At 35.4% G+C, this 14789-nt stretch overlaps 1 protein-coding gene across 1 annotated transcript; it reads right to left on the reverse strand.

The window, feature by feature from the left end:
• Nucleotides 1-6112: 6112 nt before the first annotated feature.
• LOC121427409 (beta-1,3-galactosyltransferase 1-like) lies at nt 6113-11630 on the reverse strand. The gene is made up of 2 exons (XM_041623786.1): nt 11448-11630; nt 6113-11133 (listed from the first exon to the last, which is right to left on the reverse strand). The coding sequence occupies exon 2, from the start codon at nt 10048-10050 to the stop codon at nt 8917-8919; it is 1134 nt and encodes a 377-aa protein (XP_041479720.1). The 5' UTR covers nt 10051-11133; nt 11448-11630; the 3' UTR covers nt 6113-8916.
• Between the last annotated feature and the right edge of the window lie 3159 nt (nt 11631-14789).

Raw genomic sequence — 14789 nt, forward strand, 5'->3', positions numbered from 1 at the left:
CATCGTCGTCATCATCATCATGACCGTTGTCGTCGAAGTCATTTATCATCGGTGTTGATTTCAGTTTCAAGGTCTTTATTTCATTTCGAACAAAAATGAAAAAATAAATAACCAACACTAATTAATATGAGTTGATATTGAGAAAAGGAAGTAAAGATACTTACGGCCCTTTAGTAGTACTGATTCTGAAGATGTTATATACCGGTGTTCGTTCCTATACCCAGAAGAAAATGGCAAATTTAAGGGGAAATGATACAAACTGTAAGAAAGCCCATCAAAGCTGATTTTTTTTGTTATTTAGAAAACAAAACATAATTGTAACATCAGGGTCATTATCTTTACATTTTAATACCCTTGTAATTTAAAAAAAAATCATACTCAGTCATCATCGAAAGATAATCTGTTGGGTATTGTTTTCTGTCTCCAAGTGACAATCTACCTAATATAATATGGAAGTTAATTTATGATCTTGATAACTTTCTTTTATCTGAATAATCTTTAATATCCTGTTCGGCCTTACGTTACTTATTCATTTTGATGCGGTAAAAGAGATGAGACATATTAACTGATTAAGTGAGATGTATTAAAGGTCAAGTCCAACTCATAAAAATGTTGATTTGAATCAATAGAACAACATCAGACAAGCACAATGCTGAAAATTTCAGCAAAATCAGATGTAAAATTTTTGAGAATCGATGATATCCCTCACTAACTATTCTTTTTTTTATTATTTCAATTATACAATATTTCAACTTTTACAGACAAAGGACAAACTTGCCTGAAGATGTTAAACAATGGAATTTCCATATGTTCAGGGAGAAATGAAATTTTGGTAATGGTAAGATGTTAAACAATGGTAATTCCATATGTTCAGGGAGAAATAAAATTTTGTTTCACAGGAGGGTGGGGAGAAAAATTATATCTCATATGACAAAATACAAAAGAAATAGTGGGTGATATCACCAGTTCCCTCATTTGCATACTGACCGGGATGTGCGTATAACTGTTGTGTGAAATTAAGTGAAATTTAAAAATATCATAACTTTCTTATCGGTTTTGATGAAATGTTCGGTGTTATTCTTGTCGGATTTTTCTCTTTTATTCAAAACAACTTTTAGTAGGGGTGGACCTGTCCTTTAATGACCCGAAAGATCCCGTTGCCGGAAAATCAAACTACTCAGTTATAGATTACACATCTCGATATTATGTTTCTCCAAACGCTCAAAGAGACTGATAATGTTTCGTCCGTTATTAAAAATTAGCGGTCCATTTAAGAAGAATAAATGTTAATTATTTAATCAACCCTTTTTTTCACAGCCCTTATTTTCGGCTGGTTATAATGCGCGACATGTCGTGAGTTTAATAATGTTTTTTTCGTTACAAGCAGACTGAAATTCTTTAATAATGATACTGAAGCATAAACACTCCGTCACTGAGTCATTGCAAACATCATTTGGGCCCCGTCTTACGAGTTATGATTGATCCGATCAACCTTAACTATATGGAAATCCATCAATGTCATAATTTTTCCACAGGAAATTTGCACATTATCCTTTGTAAAAAAAGAACCACACTGGATTTTAAAGAGAACAATCAATGCATGAATATACATCATATGTAGAAAATATTTTGAACAAACATGAATTTTAGATGTTGGAGTTGCTGGCTTTCTATTGTTGTGGTTGATCGGATCGAACGTAACTCTTTGTAAGACGGGGCCCAGATTATCGTCATCTTTATCATTATCATCATCATCAGCAGCAGCAGCATCAGCATCATCATCATCATCATCATCATCATCATCATCATCATCATCATCACGATCACTATCATTTTCATGGCCAAACAAAACATCGAACATTTGGGGAGCAATGAAAGTTATCATACTGTGCATGACACAAAAGAATTATTACAAATAAACAAAGTTTCTTTAGATCATATCCCAAAATATTTGGGTTCTTTTAATGCAAACAGCACATTGAAACAAGAAAATTTGCATAAATGTTAACATTTGTTCTTAACGACAAAACCTCAGTTACCGAACGAAAGTACAGAATACGATTTGGATAACATGAATAACATTTTTGTGTTCCAGTTTTATCAACTCTTTTCACCATTTACGACGTGTATCGTCTCGTTAGTATCTCCTGGTCCCTTATATCATTCCAGATAACCATCTGTAAAATAAAAAAAAGCTATTAACCGAGAAATATAAAAAGCAATATATGCTTCCAATTATAAAATTTTCCATAAGAATTCAAACACCAAGTGTATATTCATGAACATTTAAAAAAAATCCAGTTGGCCGTGAATACCAAGATTCCTTTTCTTTTTCTTTGTGAACCAGCGTGGTAAAATCAGAAGGTCATTAGAGAAGTCTTTGGAATATATATCTGGTATTATTTGGCAAGAAATCGAATCATGCACGTAATCTCAATCACGTTTAAATAAAATACATTTATCATATAAATCATCCATTAAGAAATGTAAGCTTAGTTCAATATTATTTCATAACAAAGTTTCATTTAAAAATGACACAAATCTTTATAATCGAGGGACAAATAAATATGGGCAAAATCTGTTTTCTCTTTCTGTAAATTTGTTTTCTCTTTGTGAAAATCAAATATGCGATCACACTGCTATTTTACTTGATATTCATTTTTTTCAACACACCCCATATTTCTTTCTCACACGTGTTAAGGTATCATATTAAAAGACGTGAATACTAGAGATGAAATTTACCCTGCGATATATTCCATTAAAGCACCATATGGTTTTAATGCTAAGTATATGCATTTCGCCAAAATGATATCAAAATTATAGGGATAGAATACTTTATGCGAATATCCAATTAAACGTAGAAAATCAATGTTCATCTTTCATGCTTAAGATGACCATTCACCGAAAAGGCGCACATTTGGTAAAAATATAATATCCCCAATAATTGAAAATATAATCCCGTTTTTACCAACATTTCATAGGTCCATGTTGCTGACAAACGTTGTATAATTTTCACAATGTAGCTGTAATACAACACCGTACAACTTATAATTTGTCCAATATTCCCCGCTTGAGGAGTTGTCATTAATTACAAAAAATATTGGCAACTTATTAATGACAACAACAGTCACGTTTTAATATACTGCAATCAATTTCAAAACTGAAATTAATTAGAAACGATTGAAACTCTTTCCGATTATGAGTCTCTAAATAAGCGTTTGATGCAAATTTAAAGTATCTGACACAATAAACAATTTCTTTGCATATCTCTTAGCTTCAGAACATTAAAGTGTCTGCAGCCATAGTAACGAGTGAACTTGCACTCCAAAGATATTGAGTAAAAATTTACCCAATATTGTGTAAAAAGGTAACATGCATTGTTTGTTTGGTAAGATATGTTCCCATATTATGCAAAATGCTTGTTTTATGGGTAAATTCTAATGAAACATTGGGTAAAATTTACACAATGATTGATTTCATTTTGCCAGACAAACATGCATGTCCTTGTTCACCCAATATTGGGTGAGCTCTTTTTTCGTGTAGCATTGGCGGTGACTCCGGGAATGGGGGGAACGTGTCCCCCCTCATCAATTTTGGAATTTCGAACAGCAGCCTATCTATGGGGACAAGGGGAGTGTCGCTCTCCCCACTGGAACAAAAATGTCACGAAATCATCGCCCAAATAGAGTGTAGGCACATGTACTTAGCCTTGATCCACACACATTTGAATTAAACAGCCAATTACGAATTGCCTCTCAATCTTATTAGCCGTTTGTTCTTTATCCGATAGGGAATGTTTAGAAGCGTACTGAAATACTTTTGTTCATTTCTTACGTAATTGTTGCTAAGCTCTAAGCATAACTATACACCACGTGGATACTAATAAGTAATATTTGACATACATGTAACAATCAGGATATATTTTATTTAAACACCTGTGTAAAATTATGCACCCATTTGTGGTGGAATTTTAATGCAATTACTTGATAAAGAGTTGCAGCGGCACTCGAAAGCTCGTGAACTTGTAAGCTAGTGAACACTCTTTGCGAGAGTGATCACGAATTTTCCTAGAAAGCCAGTGAACACTTTTTGCGAGAGTGATCACGAATTTCCTTGTTGACCATAGTAGATTGCGAGACAAATGAATACCCTCTAGCGATTATTTCAATCCGCAATAATGAACCTATTTAGTATTATGAAAAACGCTGTTTAAAATTTTATACGACGCCATTTATTTTATAGTACTTGTTTAACAGTATAAACAACCATGCTTGATTCATTGAGAATTGAATATTGAAAACCAAACCTTGTTAAGAATTAAAACACTTGTTTAACTTTTTAAACAACTACCGTCAAATGGTTATGTAGTAAACGGGACTATGTAACACTTTTAAAACAGCGTTTTTATTGTAAATGATCGTGTTGTACAACTGTATAAAGATCAAAACGTTGTATTAAGGCTGGGGAGACTGGTAACATTCGAACATTATTTTGAAAAATTAATCTGATCAAAGAGTCTATGGTCTTCAAAGGTCAAATCTACCCGAATACAATCAGTCAATTTGAATGGATAGAGAATAATAATCAAACAAACATTTCGTTACTTCCATCAAAATCAAATGAAAGATTCAAAGAATTATAACATGTTAATACTTTACGAAATCTCAGAAAACAATTGGTAATTATCGCAATGAAGAAAATGCAAATGATGTCAAGCATTTTCACATCCATTACTTCGTTGTTAGGGGTGAACTTCTTAGCCTTTAAATAAACCCGGATGAAAATAATGAAAGACATAGTTTTACTCATAATTGCTGTATAGAAACCATCGAAATACCTTTCTTTCTGCTAATCTATTGACTACCTGTATCGAAAGCTAAGGAGATAAACAGATTATGTTTTTATCATTTTACAATGAATTAGAATGCTTCAGACCTAGATATAATTTCCCGTTTCCTGGAACCGTTTATTTAACCACCATTTTCCTGGTATGCGTGAGAAATACCGCATCTTTAGGGAAATAATAAGGAAGTGATATAGTATCCTACGATAGATAATTATTTGTAAGAACACACATCCTACCTTACCCACACACACACCCACATTGCCCCCTTGAAGGAATTGGAAATAATGTATGTGTACAAAGGTATTGTATATTTTATAACAGGTGAATAGCGTTAATGACTATACACTGTAAAAATTGTGGTGTAGAAACTGACACCAATTGGTGTTAATAGAGGACCACACTCTGAGGTGTTAAAATAACACCAAAGAGTGTAAATGTAACAACTAGGTGTTGTAATTACACCTATAGGTGTAAAACTAACACCACCAATTTAACACTGGTGTAAAATAACTGGCGTGGTCATCTATGTACACCGGTTAACACCACAGTTTTTGCTGTGTATAAACGGATTAACATCCTTTTCCTTCTTTTGCTTTTCGGTTTTCTTGGAGGAAAACATTGACCTTTTTTTGAGGGGTCGATTACCTTTTTTATCTGATTTTCAGGGAGAAAAATTTTGACCCCTTCTAGCATGTTTGATTTTTCAGCAATAACTGTTTGTAAAACAATCTAATGTACCATTCTCCAAAAATTGTAATCATACTTTTACTTTCTTGACTGTGTATAGCAAATTGTTTATTTAATGATGATGCCGTTCAAAAACATTAAGTGACTATGTTCCTGTTCACTTTTGAAAATAATTTAAACAACTTTGTTTACCATGCGAATTGCACAGCTTTAAATCAGTGTTTAAAATCTTAAACAACAATGCTTAAATTATTGATAATTATATATTTGAATTTAAACTTTGTTGTTTAAGATTTTAAACACTTGTTTAAACTGATTAAACAGCTACTGTGCGATTAACACAGTACAAAGCGTTGTTTACATTATTTTTTAACAGTATACAATTAAAACCCCTCTGATAATCTTTTCAATTATCACTGGAAACCTTCTAAGAAGCAAACACTCTTAAAAATGTTCGGCAGCATACTGTCTACCCAACAATTGGTTAAAAATTTATGCAATTCTGGGTAGTTTTGAACCAATAACGTGCTTTGACTGATAACTACACAATATTGGTTGAAAACTACTAATTTTTTAAAAAAAACTAATTGTTGCGTGTACAGCATGTTGCCCAACATTTGAAGAGTGCACATAGGGCCTATCGTATCAACTAAAACTTTCATGCAATTAAGACATTGAAAATCATGTTAAATACAATTTCAAATAGCATCATTTAAAAAAATTAATAAAGACTGAAATGCACATTTTGAGACTGAAATACACTTTAAAATCAATCCTATCAGATTGGTCAAGTCGCCTGATCAGACTGATTCATGCACACTCTTGAAATAATTGGGAGAAAAATCAATAACTTTTAACTAACCAGGTTCAACTTACTGCCCACACAACTATCGGTTAAATTCTGCCCAATTTGGGAAATAAAAGCTAATAATTGGGTGATAAATTTGCTCAATTGGATAATAATCGCCCAGATATTTTAACCTACATACATTACCCAACACAGTGGACAGTATGTTGCCAAACATCATATAGTCTTGTAAGAAATGACCTATATCATATATGCCTGTTAAAATAAGCGAAAGTGTAGTAGTTATACGACTCAGCAATATGGGGCAAGGGTGTTATGTTTACACAGTAAAATCGCTTTAAAATTCCAACACCGCTTTTTACTATAACTATGAGCCTTACAGTAGTTGTCTGAATTGTTTAAACAAGTTAATAAAATCTTTAACAACGAATTTTTATCAGTATTTGATTCTCAATAAATCAAGCATTTTTGTTTAAATAGTTAAAGAACTACTGTAAGGTTTGTATCAAATATTGTTGTACAAAAGTTTAAAACTTAAAAGTTTAAAACTTTTTTTATTGTGATTATGAGGGGGGGGGTGGTGCAAATGACCTTAAGCGATGGGCGTTGACCTAATCGTATCGCCAGTTATCTTACATGAATAATAGGTGTTTAGCGTTACACAGTCGTGACCTCATTTTGAAGAGGGCTACTATCATTTCTTCTTCTCCCTCCTTTGAAATATTCATTTCCTTCGCCCTTACTTCTTTGAAGAAAAAAAAAAACGACAGGGGCGATTACCCCATTCTCTTAATGCGGCAGTCCGACGTCCCCAGCCCCTATACCACTGTGACACCGCCCATGAATAGATCTGTGGTTTAGCTTCAACGAAGGTGTAGGTTGGTGCATATGCCATGCTTGTGAACAGTTGGGATATTTAATAACTTTTGACTAAAATTGAGTCACTTATGACTAGTTGTATACAAGTCAGTAATATATATAGACCATTATTTTTTTACTCAGCATCCGAACATTAAACAATTTTTCAAAGGGAACACAACATCAGTAATAATGGATATCACGTTTCATGATGACATGATAATAGTATAATAGTAAAATGTTGTTTATTTTTCAACGTTTTTAAACAACCTGTTTACTATGAATTTTTTGGAGTAGTTGTTTCATATTTGATATTTCATCTTCAATAAGTTAAGCGTGGGTGTTTGAAATTTTAAACACCTGTTTAAAGTTCATGGACTAAGTAGCGTTGTATAAAAAGTATATGAATTAAACAGCGTGTACTGTGTAATGATCATCTTCTCAAGTTGATAAAATAAATTAGATACATCATAGACGAAGTTGAATAAGGCACATGATCAAAAAGACATGAAATATTAACAATTGATGCTTTATATAGTTCTTAAAGTTTGTATTATTGAATTTATCATATCTTCATTATTAGTGGTATATCATTTTCCACTGGTATAGGACTTAATTCTCTACTTATTGCATCTGACCCTGGAATTTTTTGATCGAAATTATTGCAATATTAGTTGCTAAAAATGAAACAGAATTCATAATATTCAATGCATGGTGGGGAAGTATTACACGAGTGACGACCCAACATGTTTATATAATTCATTGTTTAGGTTTCTGCGATCGTGCATGGCTCAATAATTTTAGTCGAGATATTATGTACATGTAAAGTTGCTGGTGGTTTATTTTTCATGCTTAACATAAAACAAGCAATTACCATCAAAATTTGGAGATGAAAGACGTGCGGGTATATGAATATTATCACTTGTTTCTGTTTCATTTTTTTCAAAGCTTCCGCTTCCAAAACAAATCGATATATACAGATAAAATTAGAGATTGGGTGGTCCTTTTCAAGACCGACACTTGCCCAAGAAAGATACATGCTATACCGTGAAACCTACTACACTATTCTTCTTCGCCATGGAAACCTTCAGAAGTTACAGATATAATTACTTTTAATCAAACACAAAGTTGTATTCTGATAAATAACCCTATTTAACCCTATGAACTTTAGTACATACTTTTATGGGGTGCTGAAGTATATCTTTTATCTTATGTAGCAAATAATTCAATGAAATTCATTTTATTTTCCAATTTTTCTCATTTCATGATTCAATTTATTTTCGACAAATTTCATTTTTCTTTTGGAGGATTGGGATATTTTTCTCTTGACAGATAAGATAGCAGCTGGCACTTCATAAAAGTATGGCCAAAGTTAACCTACAGATAATTAAACTGTCGCTTCGATAATACACCTAGTAGTGTTTAAACAATTGTATTATCATGTCAAAAGGCACATATACTCGCAATCTGCAAAGGAAGTGAACCATTTAAAATATAATTTTGCATACCTATGTTTTTTAAAAGGACATTGTTTTGGTCCTAGAACCATAATCAAAGTATTTGAGGATTCAAATAGATGAATAAGGTGAACTTCAATTTGTTTTAAGTTTGATCGTCACCTAATTAATATTCATTCAATTGAAAATTATCACAATTTATTTTGTTTCTTATTCGCCCGGTACATTGGAATGTGAACAAGATGAATGATGACGAGTATTCAAAGATCTCGAGTCCAAATCTCCCATAACTGATTCATAATTGGTACAGTAAAATGAAAAACGCTAACGTATTCCCGAATCTCATCCAGGGCATTCCCCTCCTCCGACAACTGCGTCTTGGTGGCCATCGGGAATTTTAGGCTCAGAAAGCGGCTCGAATGGCGCAATCGAATCCCAAGTTTATTTAGGCACATTCCAATGAAGACGTCGGACCAAGGAAAGAGGTCCGTTTCCATGGAAACGCGGTAGATGTTCTCGACGACGTCCGTGGAAAGTAGATAGGCATGGCCGTTGAAGTATGGAGGGTAGACCTTGTGAGGGTACAACGTCAGTGGGGTGAGGAACTTCCCGTATTGTCCTCTTGGTGAACGAACCGGAGTGGCTTTCCGAAGAACTGTCCCTAGAGTGAAGTTAGTGGGAGATGCAGTCTGGAGGATGGTGTAGACCAGGGGCGCGTTGATGATGATATCATCGTCCACTTTCATCGTGTACTTGGCGTTCCTGCAATATTTGGTAACCCACTTCATCCCCATGACAGTCTTCCGCGTCAGGTTCAGGTAGTCATCGATGAAAGACTCCTGCACGATGTCTTTGTAGATGTCAGATTCAAGGTTGATGTCTGCTTGTAGTCTCGTGTCCTTGACCGCGCCGAGTAAAAACACAACGCGCATGACAGAGGCACCTCCTTCGTGCGTTGGCCACTCGTAATAGCTACCAAAGGTGTTTCGTATATACGCCCTCTTCCCGGCATTCCCCGGAGAAGAATTGACAAATATAACCAAAAGGATATCTGAAGGACCTGCTTCATCTGCACATATATGCGCCGGGTTGTGGAGGTAATGGTAATTGTGCCGATCCGGGCTTAGTTTCCAATTTTCCACTGCTTTTTGTTGATCAGTTAAAGCGTACATTGTAAACCATTGAGCCTTCTTGGCCAGATCTGGAAAAGGTATACTCTGGGGTTTCGTGTCGTTGGTTGATCCGAAGCTGTAGTCTCTGGAATTCTCTCGAGTGTAGTCATCCACGGGTTGGTATGATATTATATTATTGAGGGTTATGATGAATGCTACGGCAAAGACGGTGGCGAAGGTGAAGCCCCTGCCACATCGGTAAAACGTACGCATTAGAGCCATGGTGAATTTGAATTGCGGTAGATCAAGAGTGTTGAGGAATCCTCCTGCTACGCGTAGCGCCCTCCGCGTTGACCTATGAACACATCCACTGGATACCTTGAAATACACCCTTCTGCTTCTGTTAAGTAGAACTAAAGTACACACTGTAATGAATACAAATCAGAATGGTTACACGATTTCACCATGCTTAGACAGTAGTACTGATGAGCGGCTAGTGAACGATGATAGTTTTCGTAACAATAGTTCTACACAAAGCAGATTATCGCCATAATCCGATTGTAAGAGTCGAAAAATGAACAACGAACAATTGGGAAGCCGAATAAGTTCTGCTTAAGAGCCCCACGCTGCATTCAGCTGAATCTACCACATTCGTTTAACCGCGGAAGCAACAAGTCAGATCTGCTCTTAACTTTGAAAGGATGTAACTCCTTATCACATGGGCAGTAATAAACCTAGTCTCGTATTAAAGCACAACCGGATCTTCACTACATAACGTTTGTCAAACTGCTACATAAATTACAATACAACGTATAGGTGCATGCGGCAAAAGTACAGGTCATGAATCACCTCTCATGTGTTAATTTAGTAGGTCCATGCTTTCCTTGATAGACTGAAGACCTGTTAGTAAGTGTCAAGGAGATAAAGCCGGTTTTTTGTGGTTGAAATTAGACCCCTGTCATAGGACGACACGCATCAGTCGAAGAATTTTTGGCAATATCATGTTCAGTGTCCAGTGATTCAACAGACCCGTTGATTGCGGCTACGTGCCCGCTGAAACAATTGAATTGATGATTTATTCAATCAAGAACGAATGCCTGAATTACATTTCTTATTAAACTGGCGATGAATATTCAGTTTGCTGTGATCCACGCATCTTGCTGCTGTAATACGACCCGGCAATCACATGTCAATGACGAGAGCGACATTTTGCCTCAAGATATCATCTCCACGCGAAGATGAATAACCGCCATGTTAATCCTGCACGTTATCCAACTAATATCAGACGATCCGGTATCTTTTATGCCGTTCTGCATGCTTTCCTGCCTGTAACCTCAAGAAATCCCGAGCTGATTGTTATCCGAGCTATCGCGAAGAAAAGAAAAAAAATAATGTATTTCCTAAGAAAGTAGAAGGGATCCCGCTTATAAAGCACTTCCGGAAATGTTCGGGAGAGATAATGAGTATAACCGTTTCAAGGGAGCTCGGGTACAACTGAAGAATAGTGCTTGATTGAAGCAAACCAGGGGGAAACGGACTCGACAATAATTAGCAGAGCATTGCATGAATATTTAGCACCGCAGTGACGCAATCTCCAATAAATACATATACCAGTAAATATATATACTGGTAGATTAATCAAATATATCAGTATGAGAAGTGGAGATAAGGTATCTCACCCCATGCAGCATTTTTGTCAAGAAGCTGTTCTTGTCCAGCTCAGTTGTTCACAATAATAGTATCCTGATCGAACCATTTTTTTTCTAAATAGAATCTATAACGGTATATTCCGCCGACTGCTGACCCGTTCGAAATTGGCTCTACTTTTATAGAAAATAAAGCTGCATCCCCGTTGTACGTTTTCATGGTCTGTATTATTCGAATGCATCGACATGAAGAATTGTACGCACGGCTGCAGGTTGATAATAAACAGTCCGTACTTCCACGCATGGAAGCAGTCACACCAAAGGCCACCGCACACCTTTTGAACAAATCGCATTTTGCTCATTTTCTGAAAAAGTGAATTGAACATATCATTTCATTTGAGGTTAAAGTGATTAAAAGAATACTAATATAACCATTTTGAAAATTGCAAGCCTTTATTTTGGAGTAAAGGCCAAACCAGTTTCAAATCGTAGCCAATCGTACGACTGCTATGATGTCGTTACGACTAGATATAAGAAGGATAATAGCATAGCCACATTTTTGAACATAGGTATTCGTAAGATGATTTCGAAACTACGCAGTGAGATACCAAGTCTAAATATTAGCATCAAATTCTACTACATTTTATTCCCAAATTGAGTCGTAGACAAATCGTAAGGTGTGCGGTCGCCATAAAACTAACGGCAATAACCGATCAAAAATACTTGCGTTGTTTTAAATTACTCGGTATCGATTAAGGCTGGCAGGATTTGTATTAATGAAACCCCACACAAACCGATATAGGTTGAATATACATACAGCACACTCGTTCTATACTTTCGGTTTAGCTCCACGGATCAACGTTGTTGATATCTATATTACGTTGGCATGGCAACAAGTTATTGCCAAGTCCAATTCACTCACATCTACCGTGTTCCGTCTGGGCATATATATACTCTTTGCCGAAGTATAATTAAATGGAGAAGTCATTTGCGCATCCCTCGCTTTATTTTGCTGCTCGTAACTGTTTTTATTAATTACTTAGACATTATGGATGCAATGATGACAATCTAAATGGGGGATATATTCACTAAGCCGACAGCAAAAAGTAATTTATATGTCGATATAGTAGCAAATAGATAAAGGACAATCGGTAGTGTTTTCCATAATAGAGTTATATATATATTATTTACTTCTGTATAAATCAATGTGATAATCTTGCTATCATCAGTATTACATCTATGAAAATTGCATTTTCCAATTATTACAAGAATCATTTTTAAAAATGTATTTTGTCAAATCAAAGTCAGATGGTATTTTTAGAGATGATAATATTTTGATATTTCAATTAGGGGGATAAAACATATCAAGTGCGTTCGTGCTGGCCTACCTTTTTATTTTATTATTTTCCGTTTTGTATATTATTTAAGTTACATCATGGTAGCTCCTGTTCCTTTTAAATGATTTTAATAAAAATGAAAATGGAACACAGAAACATTTAGAATCGTCACGGTTATTTTTAAAAGTCGTGTGGTCCAGTGGTTAGAGCATTGGACTCATAATCGCAAGGTTGTGAGTTCGAATCCCAACTCTGCCATTGTCTCCACTTTGATAAAAAGGCCCGAGAGTGATATCTGTCGTCTATAACGTCAGCCACTATGACTGATTAACATAGACGTTAAATGTTTCATTGGTAATTGGTTATATACCAGCTTGGCGTTTACCAGCAAAATGCTGTCCTGTCGAGTTCCTACGGGAGTTACCACAAACAGAAACAGAAACAGAAAAGTATTTTTTTAGTGTTAATTGATGAGAAACACCATTCTTATAAACCAATGACACCACCCCCCCCCCCGAAACGACTGAATATTACGTGTGAGTACAAAAAGCACACTTTGGAAATTGCCTAAGAATTATTTTAAAGCGAATAATTATGTGCACTGTCATTTAATTTTGTGCCCCAGTTTGTGTAAAATGAGCTGCGAGCCAGGTCTAAATGAACAGAGAGCAGTTAAATATTAGATGATAAATATCGAATAAAAAATATTGTCGTCCCATAGCAAAAGGAAAAAAACTCTGTAATATTAGTTTCTAAAGTCAATGAGAAAAATGACCTGTTTTATTGTTTTTATGTGGAAACATTGTTATTCGCTTTTGAAATGTATATTGTATGTTTTAGAAATTGGGGGCTGCGTGACTCCAATTTCTCTAGCAACATGTAGAGCATACAGAAACAGACATTATCCAAAATCAAGGAAAAGGTGAATTTTGAAGAAGAAGAAAAAAATTTAGGTTGCTTCTTTTTGTCATGAACGGCAGTGTGTATTTCATCATTTTTGTGTGCGGGACAAAGTCATTTCCCAAACTCGCCATGGGCCCTTTGCAGAAAGAGTTGCAATCAAACGCGACTCTAAAAATCATGCGTAACTTCATTTTCAACCAATCAACAGCGCGCATTTTGGACTTGCGATTGATTTTTTTGGCTTGCGTTTAAACGCAACTCTTTCTGCAACGGACCCCAGGGGGCCGTTTCATAAAGCTGTTCGTAAGTTAAGAGCGACTTTAAGAACGACTGGTGATCCTTTCATACGCGCTAAACCGTCGCCAATGAATATACCATGTACTACAAGAAAAGATCACCAGTCGTTCTTAATGTCGCTCTTAACTTACAATAGCTTTATGAAACACCCACCAGGCCTGGCAGACATCTGGCGCTAATCGACTGCTATAAGTACGCTAAAGGCTGCGCTGCCGGGGGCATCAGGATGCGGGAGCCCCACTTCTTCAAGTATTCGCAAAGTAACCCTTTTAATCCATGAAAAGTGCCCCTATTATTAGCTGATACCTGTTTTCCTCGGTGACGGCATCAGGATTTTTAACTTATGTGAATGTGGGGGTGGTGGCCAAATAAGAAAAAAAAACTGCGGGGGGGGGGGGGCGAGGGCGGATCTCTCAATTTAAATTGAGGGGTATATTTCATATTTATTTATTTATTTATTCATTCATGTTTTCTTTATAACAAATGATAAAATAAGGGGTATATTATTATGTCAAAATCTATCATATAATAATATTTTTGTATTGAAATAGAACGAAATTTTGCTCGCTCGCTGCGCTCACTCACAGATGTCAAGATGTAATGCTATACGCTATGTCTTGTATCGTATTTACTTATGTATTTGACTACCTATTTATCTATAATTTGTTTATTCATTTAACTATTTACTTATTTATTTATTTATTATTTACTTAATTAATTAGTTAATTAATTAATTACTTTATTTATTCATTTTTGCTCATTACGCGACTGGGACCAGTGGCGTAACAGGCGGGGGGGGGGGGTCAAGTTGCCCCCCTGGCGGATTTCACCAGGAAAA

This window comes from Lytechinus variegatus, chromosome 14 (assembly GCF_018143015.1).
Source record: "Lytechinus variegatus isolate NC3 chromosome 14, Lvar_3.0, whole genome shotgun sequence".
In the NCBI taxonomy this organism is placed as follows: domain Eukaryota; kingdom Metazoa; phylum Echinodermata; class Echinoidea; order Temnopleuroida; family Toxopneustidae; genus Lytechinus; species Lytechinus variegatus.